At 48.3% G+C, this 13453-nt stretch overlaps 1 protein-coding gene across 2 annotated transcripts in view; it reads right to left on the reverse strand.

Moving 5' to 3' along the window:
* rasal1a (RAS protein activator like 1a (GAP1 like)) overlaps nt 1–13453 on the reverse strand; it is a 301463-nt gene that overhangs the window by 267831 nt on the left and 20179 nt on the right. For both annotated transcript variants that reach the window (XM_085961524.1, XM_085961525.1), the window contains exon 3: nt 13054–13167. In XM_085961524.1, coding sequence (XP_085817650.1) covers nt 13054–13167 — 114 coding nt within the window. The remainder of the gene's footprint in view (nt 1–13053; nt 13168–13453) is intronic.

The raw sequence follows: 13453 nt of genomic DNA on the forward strand, positions 1-13453 counted from the left end.
CTATACCCCCCAATTTGTTACCAACTTCAAATTTTGACACCATAGCTCCAATTTCTGAGTCCAAATGATTTTAATTTTTATGGTAAACAACAGTGGTCCCAACACAGATCCCTACAGGACACCACTTCCCAATTTCTGCCCATCCGAGAAACTGCCCGTAACTCCTAGGGCTGAATTTTCCATGGTGGCAATGGGCGCGATCGGTGGCGGGTTGGGTTGGGAACATTGTTATTTTTGACAGCTGATCGGGAACCAGCTGTCAACTCACTCCCACGCACCTTTCCCACAGGCGCATCTGTCAGCGTGGAGCTGACCCGACCTGCAGCGGCGGGGGACCCAATTAAAATCATTATGAGATACTTTACAGGCACTTAAGAGCCTTTTTCCCCCACTTTTCAAATTTCCCTGCCTGGCCACAGGATTCGCACAGCTCAGGAACCACATCTGTCAACCTGAGGCATGAGTTCCGTGGCCATTGCTCCAGCTGCTTACTTAACAGCATGGAAAACAGACCAAAATAAAAACATGTTGATTACATCAGCTAACAGATTGATGGAGATTCTGTTCTACTTGAAAAGCTACTGGTAAATGTTATTTTTCACGGGTCTTTCCCGGCTGTTGCCTTCCAACAGAATGGTAATTGCAGTGAATTGATCTGCACTATAAAAAATTACACATACCATTTAAATAAATTCTTGTGTTGTTTCAGGTCAGGTTTTTCTCACAGTATACTGTGATTGTCCAGTTACACATTAAATCAAGCCATCAACCGTAACAATTTATGGAGGTCAATCATCACAGCCCCATCGCTGCAGGAGTTCCCCAGGGCAGTGTCCTAGGCCCAACCATCTTCAGCTGCTTCATCAATGACCTTCCCTCCAACCTAAGGTCAGAAGTGGGGATATTCGCTGATGACTGCACAGTGTTCAGTGCCATTTGCAACTCTTCAGATAATGAGGCAGTCTGCGCCCGCATGCAACAAGACCTGGACGACATTCAGGCTTGGACTGATAAGTGGCAGGTATCATTCGCGCCACACAAATGCCAGGCAATGACTATCTCCAAGAAGCGAGAGTCTAACCACCGCCCCTTGACATTCAAAGGCATTACCATTGCCGAATCCCCCACCATCAATATCCTGGGGGTCACCATTGACCAGAAACTTAACTGGACCAGCCACAAAAATACTGTGGCTACAAGAGCAGGTCAGAGGCTGAGTATTCTGCAGCGAGTGTCTCACCTCCTGACTCCCAAAAGCCTTTCCACCATCTACAAGGCACAAGTCAGGAGTGTGATGGAATACTCTCCACTTGCCTGGATGAGTGCAGCTCCAACAACACTCAAGAAGCTTGACTCCATCCAGGACAAAGCAGCCCGCTTGATTGGCACCCCATCCACCACCTTAAACATTCACTCCCTCCACCACCAGCGTACTGTGGCTGCAGTGTGTACCATCTACAAGATGCACTGCAGCAACTCGCCAAGGCTTCTTCAGCAGCACCTCCCAAACCCACGAACTCTTCCACCTAGAAGGACAAGGGTAGCAGGCACATGGGAACACCACCACCTCCAAGTTCCCCTCCAAGTTACACACCATCCTGACTTGGAAGTATATCGCCGATCCTTCATCGTTGCTGGGTCAAAATCCTGGAACTCCCTACCTAACAGCACTGTGGGAGTACCTTCATCACACGGACTGCAGCGGTTCAAGAAGGTGGCTCACCACCACCTTCTCAAGGGCAATTAGGGATAGCCAATAAATGCTGGCCTTGCCAGCGACACCCACATCCCATATACAAATTTAAAAAAAGAAACTTGACACCATCCAAGACAAAGCAGCCCGTTTGATTGGCACCCCATCCACCACCTTAAACATTCACTCCCTCCACCACCGGCGTACCATGGCTGCAGTGTGTACCATCTACAAGATGAACTGCAGCAACTCGCCAAAGCTTCTTTGGCAGCACCTCCCGAACCCACGACCTCTACTACCTAGAAGGACAAGGGCAGCAGGCTCATGGGAACACCACCACCTCCAAGTTCACCTCCAAGTTACACACCATCCTGACTTGGAAGTATATCGCTGTTCCTTCATCGTCACTGGGTCAAAATCCTGGAACTCCCTCCCTAACAGCACTGTGGGAGTATCTTCACCACAGGGACTGCAGCAGTTCAAGAAAGCGGCTCACCACCACCTTCTCAAGGGCAACTAGGAATGGGCAATAAATGCTGGCCTTGTCAGCAACGCCCACATCCCATGAACGAATAATAAAAAAAAATGTCATTCTCATCACTCATTCCACTGGTTCAATTTGCTTTCAGTCCCTGACTATTAATAATTTAAATTTTCAGTCTGAGCCTTTAGGGTGAATTTCTGCGGAGATTCTCTCACTTGTCCATTGTTAACTTCAACGGAAGAGCTGCAGAAACCCCAGAAACACATAAGAACCACTTAGACTGTTTGTCAGGATTCCGCAGCTCTTCCGCTGAACTTGCATAAGATTTTAAATCCACTCCTTTATAATTACATTTAAAATCTGCTTAATTTCATGTATTACCTATACACACACATCTTTTATTTGTACCAGTTACTGATACAAAAGTCTATCGATTTGTGACTAAAGCACCAATAGCTTCACTATCAATATACTTTTTAAATTATGTTCTGGATCGGATTTGTAGATGGTGTAGCGGTTTGTGTAGATCGCCACTAAATAAGAGAGTTTGACTTCGACGAACTATAAATAAGTTGTTTATTTACAGGAACAGGCTAATTACAGCAGGTAAGATGGCAGGTAAGATGGCTGACTGTAGGAGCACCGTGGTGTAGGTCTTGTCCCAGCGGGGACTCCACGAGGACTGAGTTCGCAGTCCTGTGGGGAGCGTGATGACATCATCGCGTTTGTGTTGTGACGTCATCACGTTGCTCGCGTTTCCCGCGCTTAGGGCGTCACGTGATGCGCGTCGTTGCGTCGCTGGCCGTTGAGGCCGAAGTCGGGAGGCCGGGCTGTGCCGGTGCTTGCCGCGGGAGCGGAAGATTGCGTTGCTCCTGTCGGCTGGCCGTTGAGGCCGAAGATGCTAGGCCGGGCTGTGCCGGCGCACGCACATCACGTCGTACGTGACGTGACGTCAGCGCGCTAGGGCGCGCCTTAAAGGGGCAATGGCCCCAACAGGTAAGTTAAAAGGGCAACGGCCCCAAAAGGTAAGTTAAAGGGAATTATGTGTCTCAATGTAAGGGACAACCAGTGGTACCGCCACAATGGCATCATATTACTTAATGATAATTTTATTTAAATATTTCTTTGTCACTCATATATAACTTTTATTATAATATTGTACAGTAAAGATTCAACACCCACTATTTTAGATTAAACTTAAAATGTAATGTGGCCATGGTCCCTTTAAGGATCCCTGCTTAAAACGCATCATCAGTGACGTCACCAGGCCCACTCCATCTCATTGGGCCAGGTAACGCGCTGTGCGGGCTTAATAGGCCTCATTAAGGTAAGTTCATTTTCAGCAGCGGGATGGAGCCAGGAGTGGGGACAGGACCCACCACAGACACCGGCCGCACCGGACCCACCAAGGTAAGGAAAATTCCGGCCCTACTCTCTGTTTTTGGTTTTGTAGCCATTTTTATACTCAAACTGCTTTTAGAGCAATAGTAAATATCTGGACTACACTTGACATCTGACTGCTTTAAAACCAGTTTCACTGCGGATCAATTGAATTAGAATGTATTATCAGTTCATTTGGACCAAATGCTCAATGTTGTCCATGGTGGTGCTCCCAAATTGGCCTCCTGTATTCCAACCATTTACACTTCAAATGGATACTTCTCCAACTACTGTGATAGAGCTTGAACTATCTTCCAATTCTAAACATTTCTCCAGACTACAAATGTGCTACTGATATCCATGCAGAATAATATAAGCTTAAATTTGGCATTCTGATGGGCATTTAATCACTTAGTCTGCTCAGTACTGTACTCCACTCCATCAATCTACCTTTTCTATTCCGAGCTATGTCTGGCAATCCCGAAACATGCAAGTTACCAGTTGACTAACACTAGTATTTGTGTGCTTGCATCTTCCATCCAGGAAACAATGGCAGTCGGGTAACTAGTCTACCCAAGGTATAAAATTACATCAAGCACTGCCAAGGCCTGAAGGTTTTTCTGTGATCCAAGGGATATAATTACTGCCAAGCTCTGAAATTATTCCCACCATCATGGATATCTAATAACAGCGGCTGCCTCTATCTTGGGCACATGATTACAGTGTCAACTGGCAGCATATTGGTCATCAGGTGCGTATATGAAGCTGATGAACATACCAAGACCTCGATCACTCCATATCTTCTTTTGTCCGTGCTCTACTATTCACTCAGTCTGCTATGCAATACACTATACACACAAGTCACACTGACCATTGAGAAGTATCCATGCTTTCTGAACATCTTCTACCTGAAGCATATCAATCATGAGCTTAGCTCTCCGCTGCACATGTGAAGTCAAATCTCTACCCAGCCTGACCAGTATTGTAGCACACTCCATTCTAGCACAGAGTTAATATTCCTGAAAAATCTACCTCAAAATTTCTCAATAATGGCCAATACAAGGGCAAATTTACATTTCTATGGAAGCATCCTATACAACTGCACAATTTTTCACATTTGAACACGGTTACTGTTTGGTAAGATCATGGGGCTAGAGATTGGGTACCTTAGAGTCTCCCATTAGCGCCTCGGGGGGGGGCGCTAACGGGCACAAACAAGTTTTCGCCCAGGCACAGCGCCGCTAAATGACTCCCGCTAAATTCAGCGGGACTTTAGCGGCGGCGGTAACGAGTAGCACCCTACTCCGCTATACAGGTGATGACGTTATCACCGTGCGCAGTGCCCCGTTTTCGCCCCACCTGCAAAATTGGCTCGCGCCCCCTGAATCTGCACCAAGCGATGACAGTGACCGATTCCGGGGGCGGGACTGGCGTGGCAGGAGGCTCGCTGGGTGCTAAGTAAAGGGGAGGTGGCGGGCGGGGAAACAAAAATCGTCCGACTTAAGTTCGCGGCCAGTTGCCTCTTTGAACGCAGGGTCCATGCCATGATCTGGCAGCCCGGCACTCCTCTTGTGTGCCAGGCTGCTGGCACAGCTCCCCGCTCCCCAGTGGTTCAGGTAGGGTCCCGCAGAGTTGTGGGCTTGAGCCCTCCCCTGTAATGAGGGGAAGAGCCCTTCCATGTGGCAGTGCTACGCAGCCCAGTGCGTAGCACTGCAGAACGCACCGCCCTGATATGCGGGGTTAGCGTTCTAAGAAGGAAATGGCGCGCTTGAATTAGCGCGCCACCTCCCTCGTGGGGAGCTAAAACGGAATTTCACGGTCGCCAGCGCTAATTCGCACCGGGCGCTAAAGTTAGCACCCAGGTGATGTTAGTGCCCCACAATGGTCGATACCGAATGTTTCCCCCCATGGTCTTTACTTGCCAGGGGCTCAGGTCACACATGGGTCTTTGTGTGGGATTTCAGCCTTGTCCCAGTAGTAGCACACTCGTCTGAGTCAGGTGGATGTCAATAGGCTGCCAGACAGGTGCCCGAAATCCTGTGCTTGCCCGATTCTCCAGCGAGCTGCCTGGGGGTGCCCGTCATGCATCCGCATTTTGCCGGTCTCATTTAAATGAGACCTAAGGCCCAATATGAGGTGTGCCTTGGGCCTACCAGTTCCGGAGCAGGGATCGTTTGCGCCAGCAGGCCCATGTGTCCATATGAGTGATCTTCTATTTCGTTTGAGCAAAAAAACCAAAACCTACGAGTCAGTGATGATTTCTTTCTTTCAGACAGCACTGTTTCAAAACTGTTTGGAATAGGTATATTAACTAGGATAGGTTTACCCAACGTAACCAGGGATGATGCAGCTGATTCAATTTTACCATGATGGGATATTGTAATGTCAGTCTCACTTCATGTTCATGCTGTTTCTTACCTGTCTAAATGCAATAAGTGAAGTAGAACCAGGATACTTACAGCTAAACATGTGTAGAATAAGATAGACTGTTGATAGACTGTTGCACGCTGTGCTAATGAAGGGTAACTATTTGACATCATGGGCAGACGCATTGTTCTGTCTATCATGCGATAAAAAGGTAGAGGTTGTAAGCTGCAATAACTATCAAAAAGCTTGTCTGAAATATAATCAACTTTTACATTGTTGTATCCTGAAACCCATGTCTGTTCCCTATGGATTCTTCTTCCTGGAATCAAAGGCGCAGTTACAGTTACAGCAGCAAATAATGGAGTTAGAACGAATCAGCGTGAAATATGACAAGTTTGTCATACAGCCACACTCACCAGGGTAAAAAGCACAGGCTAACGGTTGCAGCTTTACACTTTCTGAGCGATTTCCTGATCTCAGCCTTCACTCGGACTTACACTGACCTTGAGTCACCACTGCACATTGCAACAGTCATGAGGACAGCAGGAGCAATGAAGCTGCTGCAGCTTTAACTTAGAATTAGTTACATCTGTAATAATAATTATAATGAAAACAAGGTTGAAGAGACAAACGGAAATCCCGTCGGAGAGAAGAGCAGAACTTCTTCAAGGTGGGCATTTCTAGAAGAGAAGTGGCAGTGAACCAAACACGAATACAATAGCAAAATGCTGCGGGTGCTGGAAATCTTCTTTTCACTATCCCCTCTGACCTTCCCCTCTCTGACCCCGAACGATCAGTCCTCAGCAAAGGCCTGAGCTTCATCCCTTTATGCCCCCATCTCCTCCAGTTCCTTCCTCCCCTCCCCTCCCCCTTTCCCTGCCTCTACACCTGCTTAAAATCTGTTACATCTCTAGCCTTTTCCGGTTCTGATGAAGGGTCCCAGACCTGAAACATTGACTCTGTTTCTCTCTCCGCAGATGCTGCCTGACCTGCCGAGCACTCCCGGTATTTTCTGTTGTTATTTCAGATTTCCAGCATCCGCAGTATTTTGCTATTGCATACAGTTATATATTAGTTTGACTTAGCAACTGATTCTACATCAATGATATTTACAGCACACAAATTTCTATTATGATGTTAACACATTTAAAATTAAGATTATGAGCCCCAACCTTGGCCCAGCCTGTAAGCGGGAACATTGCGACTATGGTAACACAATTTTGGGCCTGGTAAGAAAGCCTTAACAACAGGTTTCCTATTGTCCCCCCTTTTTGGCAACTTGGGAAGGAGCTACTGGCAAGGATTCAGAAAGGTAGTCTTGGGGCAAAGTCTGCAAAACACCCACCCCTGTCTAGTTTCTCCATTCTGTTTGCACATGGAAGTTGAGAATAGCAAGTTCAACTGAAGTCAGAGCTTATCTCCACATGTTCAACAGATCAAATTTCCTGGCAGAACAAGTTAATAGTAGGGTTCCAGCTAAAGATAGCAATTGCAAGAAAAGGTTATTTTTGTACAGAAGCAACACAACTGAATAAGCACAGCTTAAGACACACATTTAACAAAGGAAGTGGCTGACATCGGTGTCAATATTTAGAACCAGCATTTATTAAGGCAAATTAACTACATTCAGTGCTGATTTACTTTGGATTTTAATGCGTACCCTTTAGATAGTCACCGTTTAATCTATTTAGCTGAAACAATTTAACCACAATACATAAGAATGTATAAGTGAGCAGGTTCTGTCCCTTTGGAAATATGAATATGTGCTTCGTCTCTAAGCTGGCAGAATTACACTTGTATAAGTATTTATTTTATTCAAACATCTGCAGGTACCGGGGCTTATAGAACTTACTTTTTTTTTTTAAGTGCCTTTGGTTACCAAAACTAGACAGATAGTCATACATACACACACTGCAATTCTTCTCCAAATGCAGACACTGCACCTTTCAAAATTCTATTGCATGGACAGCTACTCCTAGATACATTACACAAGCACATACTAATGGTATTATGCACACATACACTGAGGCATTTTCAGCATGGTCTTTCTGAATCCATGATCCACTTCATGCAGAGCAGTAGCCTAGAAACTGCTGTCAGCATTAAGCCTTATGCCAGTGGCAATTGTGCAACAGCGGCCAGCAATTCCAAGAGTGCGGCGTAGCACCCGTTTGCCACCCATTACCTGACACTCACAAAATTGCTGAATGGAGACTTCAAAATGTGAACACTAATGCATTCAACTTATGCATTAAGTCAATTAAACTGGCAGATTAAGATGGTAACATCCCATACTGCAGCAGTAACAGATCATTGGTGCGATGCGTTCATCATATATAAATAGAGTAAGTGCTACTGAAGAGGCTACAGCGAGAAAGCAGGAGCCTTCATTTGACGGTGAGTTGCTTCAAATTTTCTTTCCGCTTTTCATTTTTTTTCATACTATGAGGACTGCATTCAGTGCCCCACTAGCACTGGACTTTACACCTCCTCTCGTGCCTTGTGCACCAGGTGCTTCTTAAACAACCACAGACAGCACATAAATTGTGCGTCTCTTCTCCCTCACTTCTTGCAATGGCTCTTGTAACACCTGGGGGGAAAAATTCAGTATCACCCTGTTTGGGGCGCCATTATTGGCCGTGCGCAATGTTTAGCGCCTGGCGCTAATTATCGCCTCCGACTGCAAACTTCACTTTCATCGCCCATGGAGTTGATTGGAGCACTAAATCAGGCGCTACACACCTCTCTTAAGGCGCAAAGGCCGAGGAGCGAGGCGCTATCTCAGAGCGCAGGCGCAGCGCAGGTGCTGTCAATTAGTGATGGAACTGGCACCGGACAGTTCTTAAAGGGGAGGGTCGATCTTGCTCTCCAGCCACACCCTGCTCATTGGAGCCTTGAATCTCGGCCTGGAGAGACCTGTGCCTAAATCTTGCAGCCAAGGACTATGGAGAGGGTGAGAGAACGAGCACAGCGCTTCAGTGAGCGGGCCTTGGTGGCTCTGGTTGGCGCGGTGGAACGCAGAAGATCAATACTGAAAACCAGAGAGTGGCAGGAGGCCTTTGCCGCGTGAGTACAGAAGAGTGTGGAGGGAGGTGGCACAGAGCATCTCCTCCAGGAGCATGGCGCCCAGGGCCCATATACAATGTCGCAAAAAGTTCAATGACCTCACTCGGGTCGTCAGGGTGAGTGGCTTTTTTTCAATACCTCTCCATCTCAACTTCACTCTATGGCCAGAGGGTCTTAAAACCCCAATGCCCAACACTCATCCAACGCCTATGGCCCTCTCATGAAACACACACACACATTCCACACTTTGCATACAGTAAGGGCTATTCACCTATGGGAGGCACATCAGGCAAGACCATGGCTGCATAGAGTAAGGGCTATTCACCTATGGGAGACACATCAGGCAAGACCATGGCTGCATAGAGTAAGGGCTATTCACCCAGGGAGGCACATCAGGCAAGACCATGGCTGTATATTTACACAGACGCTATCCTTTTTCTTGCAGGCCAAGCTATCTCATAACAGGAGACAGTAGCAATGGATGGGTGGAGGGCGGCCTCAGCTGCAACCCCTTAGTGATCTTGAGGCGCATGTCCACAGGATTGTGGCAAGCCGGGTGATCGGTCCCGTCGCCCCTGGAGAGGTCGACCCCATTCTGGACAGCAATGGTAAGGTCATCACTTTTTTGTCCTCTCTCCTTCCACTTGTCCCTCACAACACCAGCCTTTGACACTTTCAATCCAACTTACTAAATCACTGCACTCATTCCTCCCTTACTGCCACCCTGTCCTCACGCTAAAGCCACTCTTGTACCTCCCTGCTTTCAGATGGTGATTCACCAGCTGAGGAGACGGGCCCTCAAGCTGCCAGTGGGAGTAAAGCTGCAGGCGAGGAGGATGAGGAAGCCGGAGCATCAGCGCCACCCTCTCCCGAGGAAGCCCATGCCCACACTGGGAACACGCCTTCCCTGGAGGGGAGCAGGGGGGAAGGGTCTGCTGAGGGTGAAGCTCCAGGACCCAGCGGGCTGCAGCAACACGATGGGGGTAGGGAAGCTCGGGGGCCTTCTCCCCGGAGGGAGAGTATGCCAGTGAGTCCTGCTGCACTGGACGCAGAGGAGGAGCGGCTCATCACTGAAATGAACACCCAGGCGGTGGACATGCACACTGAGCTCATGGGTGCAGTGGGAAGGGTGCCCGATTGCATTCATGCACTGGCAAGAAGTGTGGAGCACTTCGCTGTAGCACAGGCGGATGCCACGCTAATGCTTAGTGCTGCAATTCAGTCACTGGCTGCCATGACCCCATCTCTGACTGCTCTCATGCAGACTCAGATTGAGGCAACGCAAGCACTGACTGCTGCCATTCTCGCTGGTTCGGACACATTTCTCTGGGGCTCTCACCGCGCCGCAGCAGGCCAGCAATCTGTGCTCCAGCAGATTGCTCCGGATGCTTAAGTGCTGCCCTGTGGGAGTGCCAGTGTGTCGGTCAAGCAGGGAGTTGCTGTCCTCTCTCAAGATGACAGCATTCCTGCTGCCACCACTGTCACTTCTCCATTGCACTTGCCATCGCCTGTAGGACAGACTGCTGCCGCCCATGCAGAGTTGGTGCAGTCTGCAGCCGGGCCCTCCAGGCCCAGAGCTGGTCGAGGCCGTCCTTCAAGGGCATCTGCAGTCTCAGGTTCTGACAATCAGCAGTCTTCCACCAGCCTTGCTGCAGCCACTGGGGTCCCATTATAGAGGAGCAGTAGGGTGGGAAGGGGGGAAGTGCGCAAGGGAAGGAGATCACCCTCGAAGGGCAAAAAGTAGGAGGTGTGACAAAATGTTGGTCAATTTTTTATTAAAGGCCGAGGTACGTGGTCAAATTTTTGTTTAGTGTTTTGGACATTATCTCCAGGTTGTGAGAACCAGTTATGTTAATGACTGTTTTTTTGTGTTTCTTTCTATTAGTTTGTCATGAGGAAATGACACACACAGAGTTTGTAAAATAAATACGTTTTTGTATTCAAAATGTACATGTTTGGTCTTTGGAATCATTGCTGCATTGGCCAGCTTAGGGGTTGCGGGTTGGTTTCATTCATGTTATTCTCAATGGCAGAAGCCATTTCCTCAGCAGGGGCCTAGAAGTGGCTTGCTATCAGCCGTTGACGGACGGCCCTTCCAGTTTCAACATTGTGGGCCTCCCTCCCGTCTTGGTGCTGCTGATGATCATCCTCCTCCTCTTCCTCCTCCTCTTCCTCCTCCTCCTCTGGTGGTGCTCCAAGGCCTGGTGGCATTGGCTGGGTCCTGAGGATTGCCAGGTTATGCAGCATGCAGCACACAACTATGAAGAGGGAGACTCGCTCAGGCGAGTACTGCAGGGCTCCTCCTGAGTGGTCCAGACAGTGGAACCATTGCTTGAGCATGCCGATTGTGTGCTCAACGATGTTCCTGGTAGCGAGATGGCTCTCGTTGTACCACAGCTCAGCAGGGGTGTTGGGCGTACGGAGCGGTGTCATCAGTCAGGTGCACAGTGGATATCCCTTTTCCCCGAGAAGCCAACCACTTAGGTGATGCGGTGCCTGGAAAAGTTCTGCCACAGTAGTCTGGCGCAGGATGAATGCATCGTGGCTGCTGCCAGGATAGCGGGTATTGACAGCGATTATCAGCTGTCTGTGGTCACAGACCAACTGGACGTTTAAGGAGTGGAACCCCTTTTAGTTCTGGAAATCCTCTGCATTCTCATGTGGTGCATGCAATGCCACATGCGTGCAGTCAATGGCGCCCTGCACCATGGGGAAGCCCGCTATCCTCGCAAAGCCCAATGCGCATTCATGCTGTTTGGCCCGGGTCATGGGGAAAGAGATGTACTGTCGTCTCCTTTTATAGAGGGCATTAGTGACCGCGAACTGGGAGAGATATTGACGATGTCCCCAGTAGCTGCTTGAAAGGAGCCGGTGGCATAAAAGTTCAGAGCCACTGTGATCTTCACTGCCACCAACAGAGATGTCCTGCTCCTCAGTAGAGGCTGCAGATCTGGCTGCAGCAGGTGGCAGAGCTCAGTGACCACCTCCTTGCTGAAGCGCAGCCTTCGCAAACACTGCTCCTCAGACATATTAATGTAGGAGAATTGTTGGCGAAATACCCTGGGAGGGTAAGGTCTCTTGTACAGAGGCCTGTTGGCCCTCCTCCGTCTGGCCATGATTGCCACTCTCTCTCTGCGTCTCTGTGGCCTGCGATTCTGCTGGCGCAGGACGATGCCCCCAATCAGTGCAGCCCCCATAGTCTCTTGGCAATCAAAGTAATGAAGGTCAAAAACCAAAGTACTTGCAAAGTGATGCTCAGTAGCCAAAACTACTTCACACAGCGTTGACTCTATGCAGAAGTCTCTCCTTCTCTCTCTCAGAATCTCTCTCTCTGTCAGAACGAGTGGTGCAAAAATGTCTACCACAGAAAAAGCCAGGAAGAGGCTGCCTTTAAATAGCGTCCCCCCCAGCCCCACAGCGACTGGGAAACGTTCCAGTCTACCTGTCGTTGCTTGCGCCAGGCGGAAAGGAGGGGGGGCGCCACTCAATATCCGTTGCGGGGCGCCACAAGGGCGTTGCACGCTCGAATGATGTCAAGATCTGCGTGCGCAAGAGATCAGGGCGGTATTGTTTAGCGCCACCGCAAAATGTCTGGTCAATTTCACGAGAGGCGCAGATATCGCAGCGCCCGGGCGCTAGTTGCTTTGCACCCCATTAGTGCCCTCTTAAGGCGCTAACGGGAGGCGCAACCAACTGAATTTTCCCCCCCTGGTGTGTAAAACTGGCTCTTCCCCACTCCACAATGCCCAATTCGACAGTAATTCTGCTGAGTGAGAATTTGCCTTTTGTTTCCCAGTGCCATTTCAGGAGATATTGCCCACATTTTAGCCCACAGACTGAGAACAGCAAATTTGTGTGTAAACCATCAGGAGTATATTCTCCTTTAAAACTTTTAGTAACCTACAGTTCAACCCCAAATAACACATCAACAGCAATTTCTAGGCTAATGTTAGAAACTCAGAAACAGTTGTAACTTTTGTTGTAACCTCTTAAAAACTTTTTTAAAATAAAAGGTTCTCAAATAGTCTAAATATTAATATTTATAAAACTTTAACTCACTTACCCAATGGTGTCTTCATCCATAACATAAAATGAGAGATTGTGAAAGCCCATGGGTAGATGAAGAGTATATTCTTCCCCCCAGAACGGATTTAGGTCTCTCCATACTGTTGCAGTTCTAAACATGAAAACAGCAATCATCAAAACATGGTAAACAATGGATTATGATCTAAAACAATTCATCCTAGCCTTTTGTATCAGCTTGGTTCAAACCAGAAACTTAATTGGACCAACCACATAAATGCTGTGGCATCAAGAGCAGGTCAGAGGCTAGGTATTCTGCGGCGCGTGTCTCACTTTCTGACTCCCAAAAGCCTTTCCACCATCTACAAGGCACAAGTAAGGAGTGTGATGAAATACTCTCCACTTGCCTGGATGAGTGCAGCTCTAACAACACTCAAGAA

The sequence above is a fragment of the Somniosus microcephalus genome, chromosome 19 (genome assembly GCF_052327205.1).
Source record: "Somniosus microcephalus isolate GS21.2 chromosome 19, FLI_Smic_1.0, whole genome shotgun sequence".
NCBI lineage: Eukaryota > Metazoa > Chordata > Chondrichthyes > Squaliformes > Somniosidae > Somniosus > Somniosus microcephalus.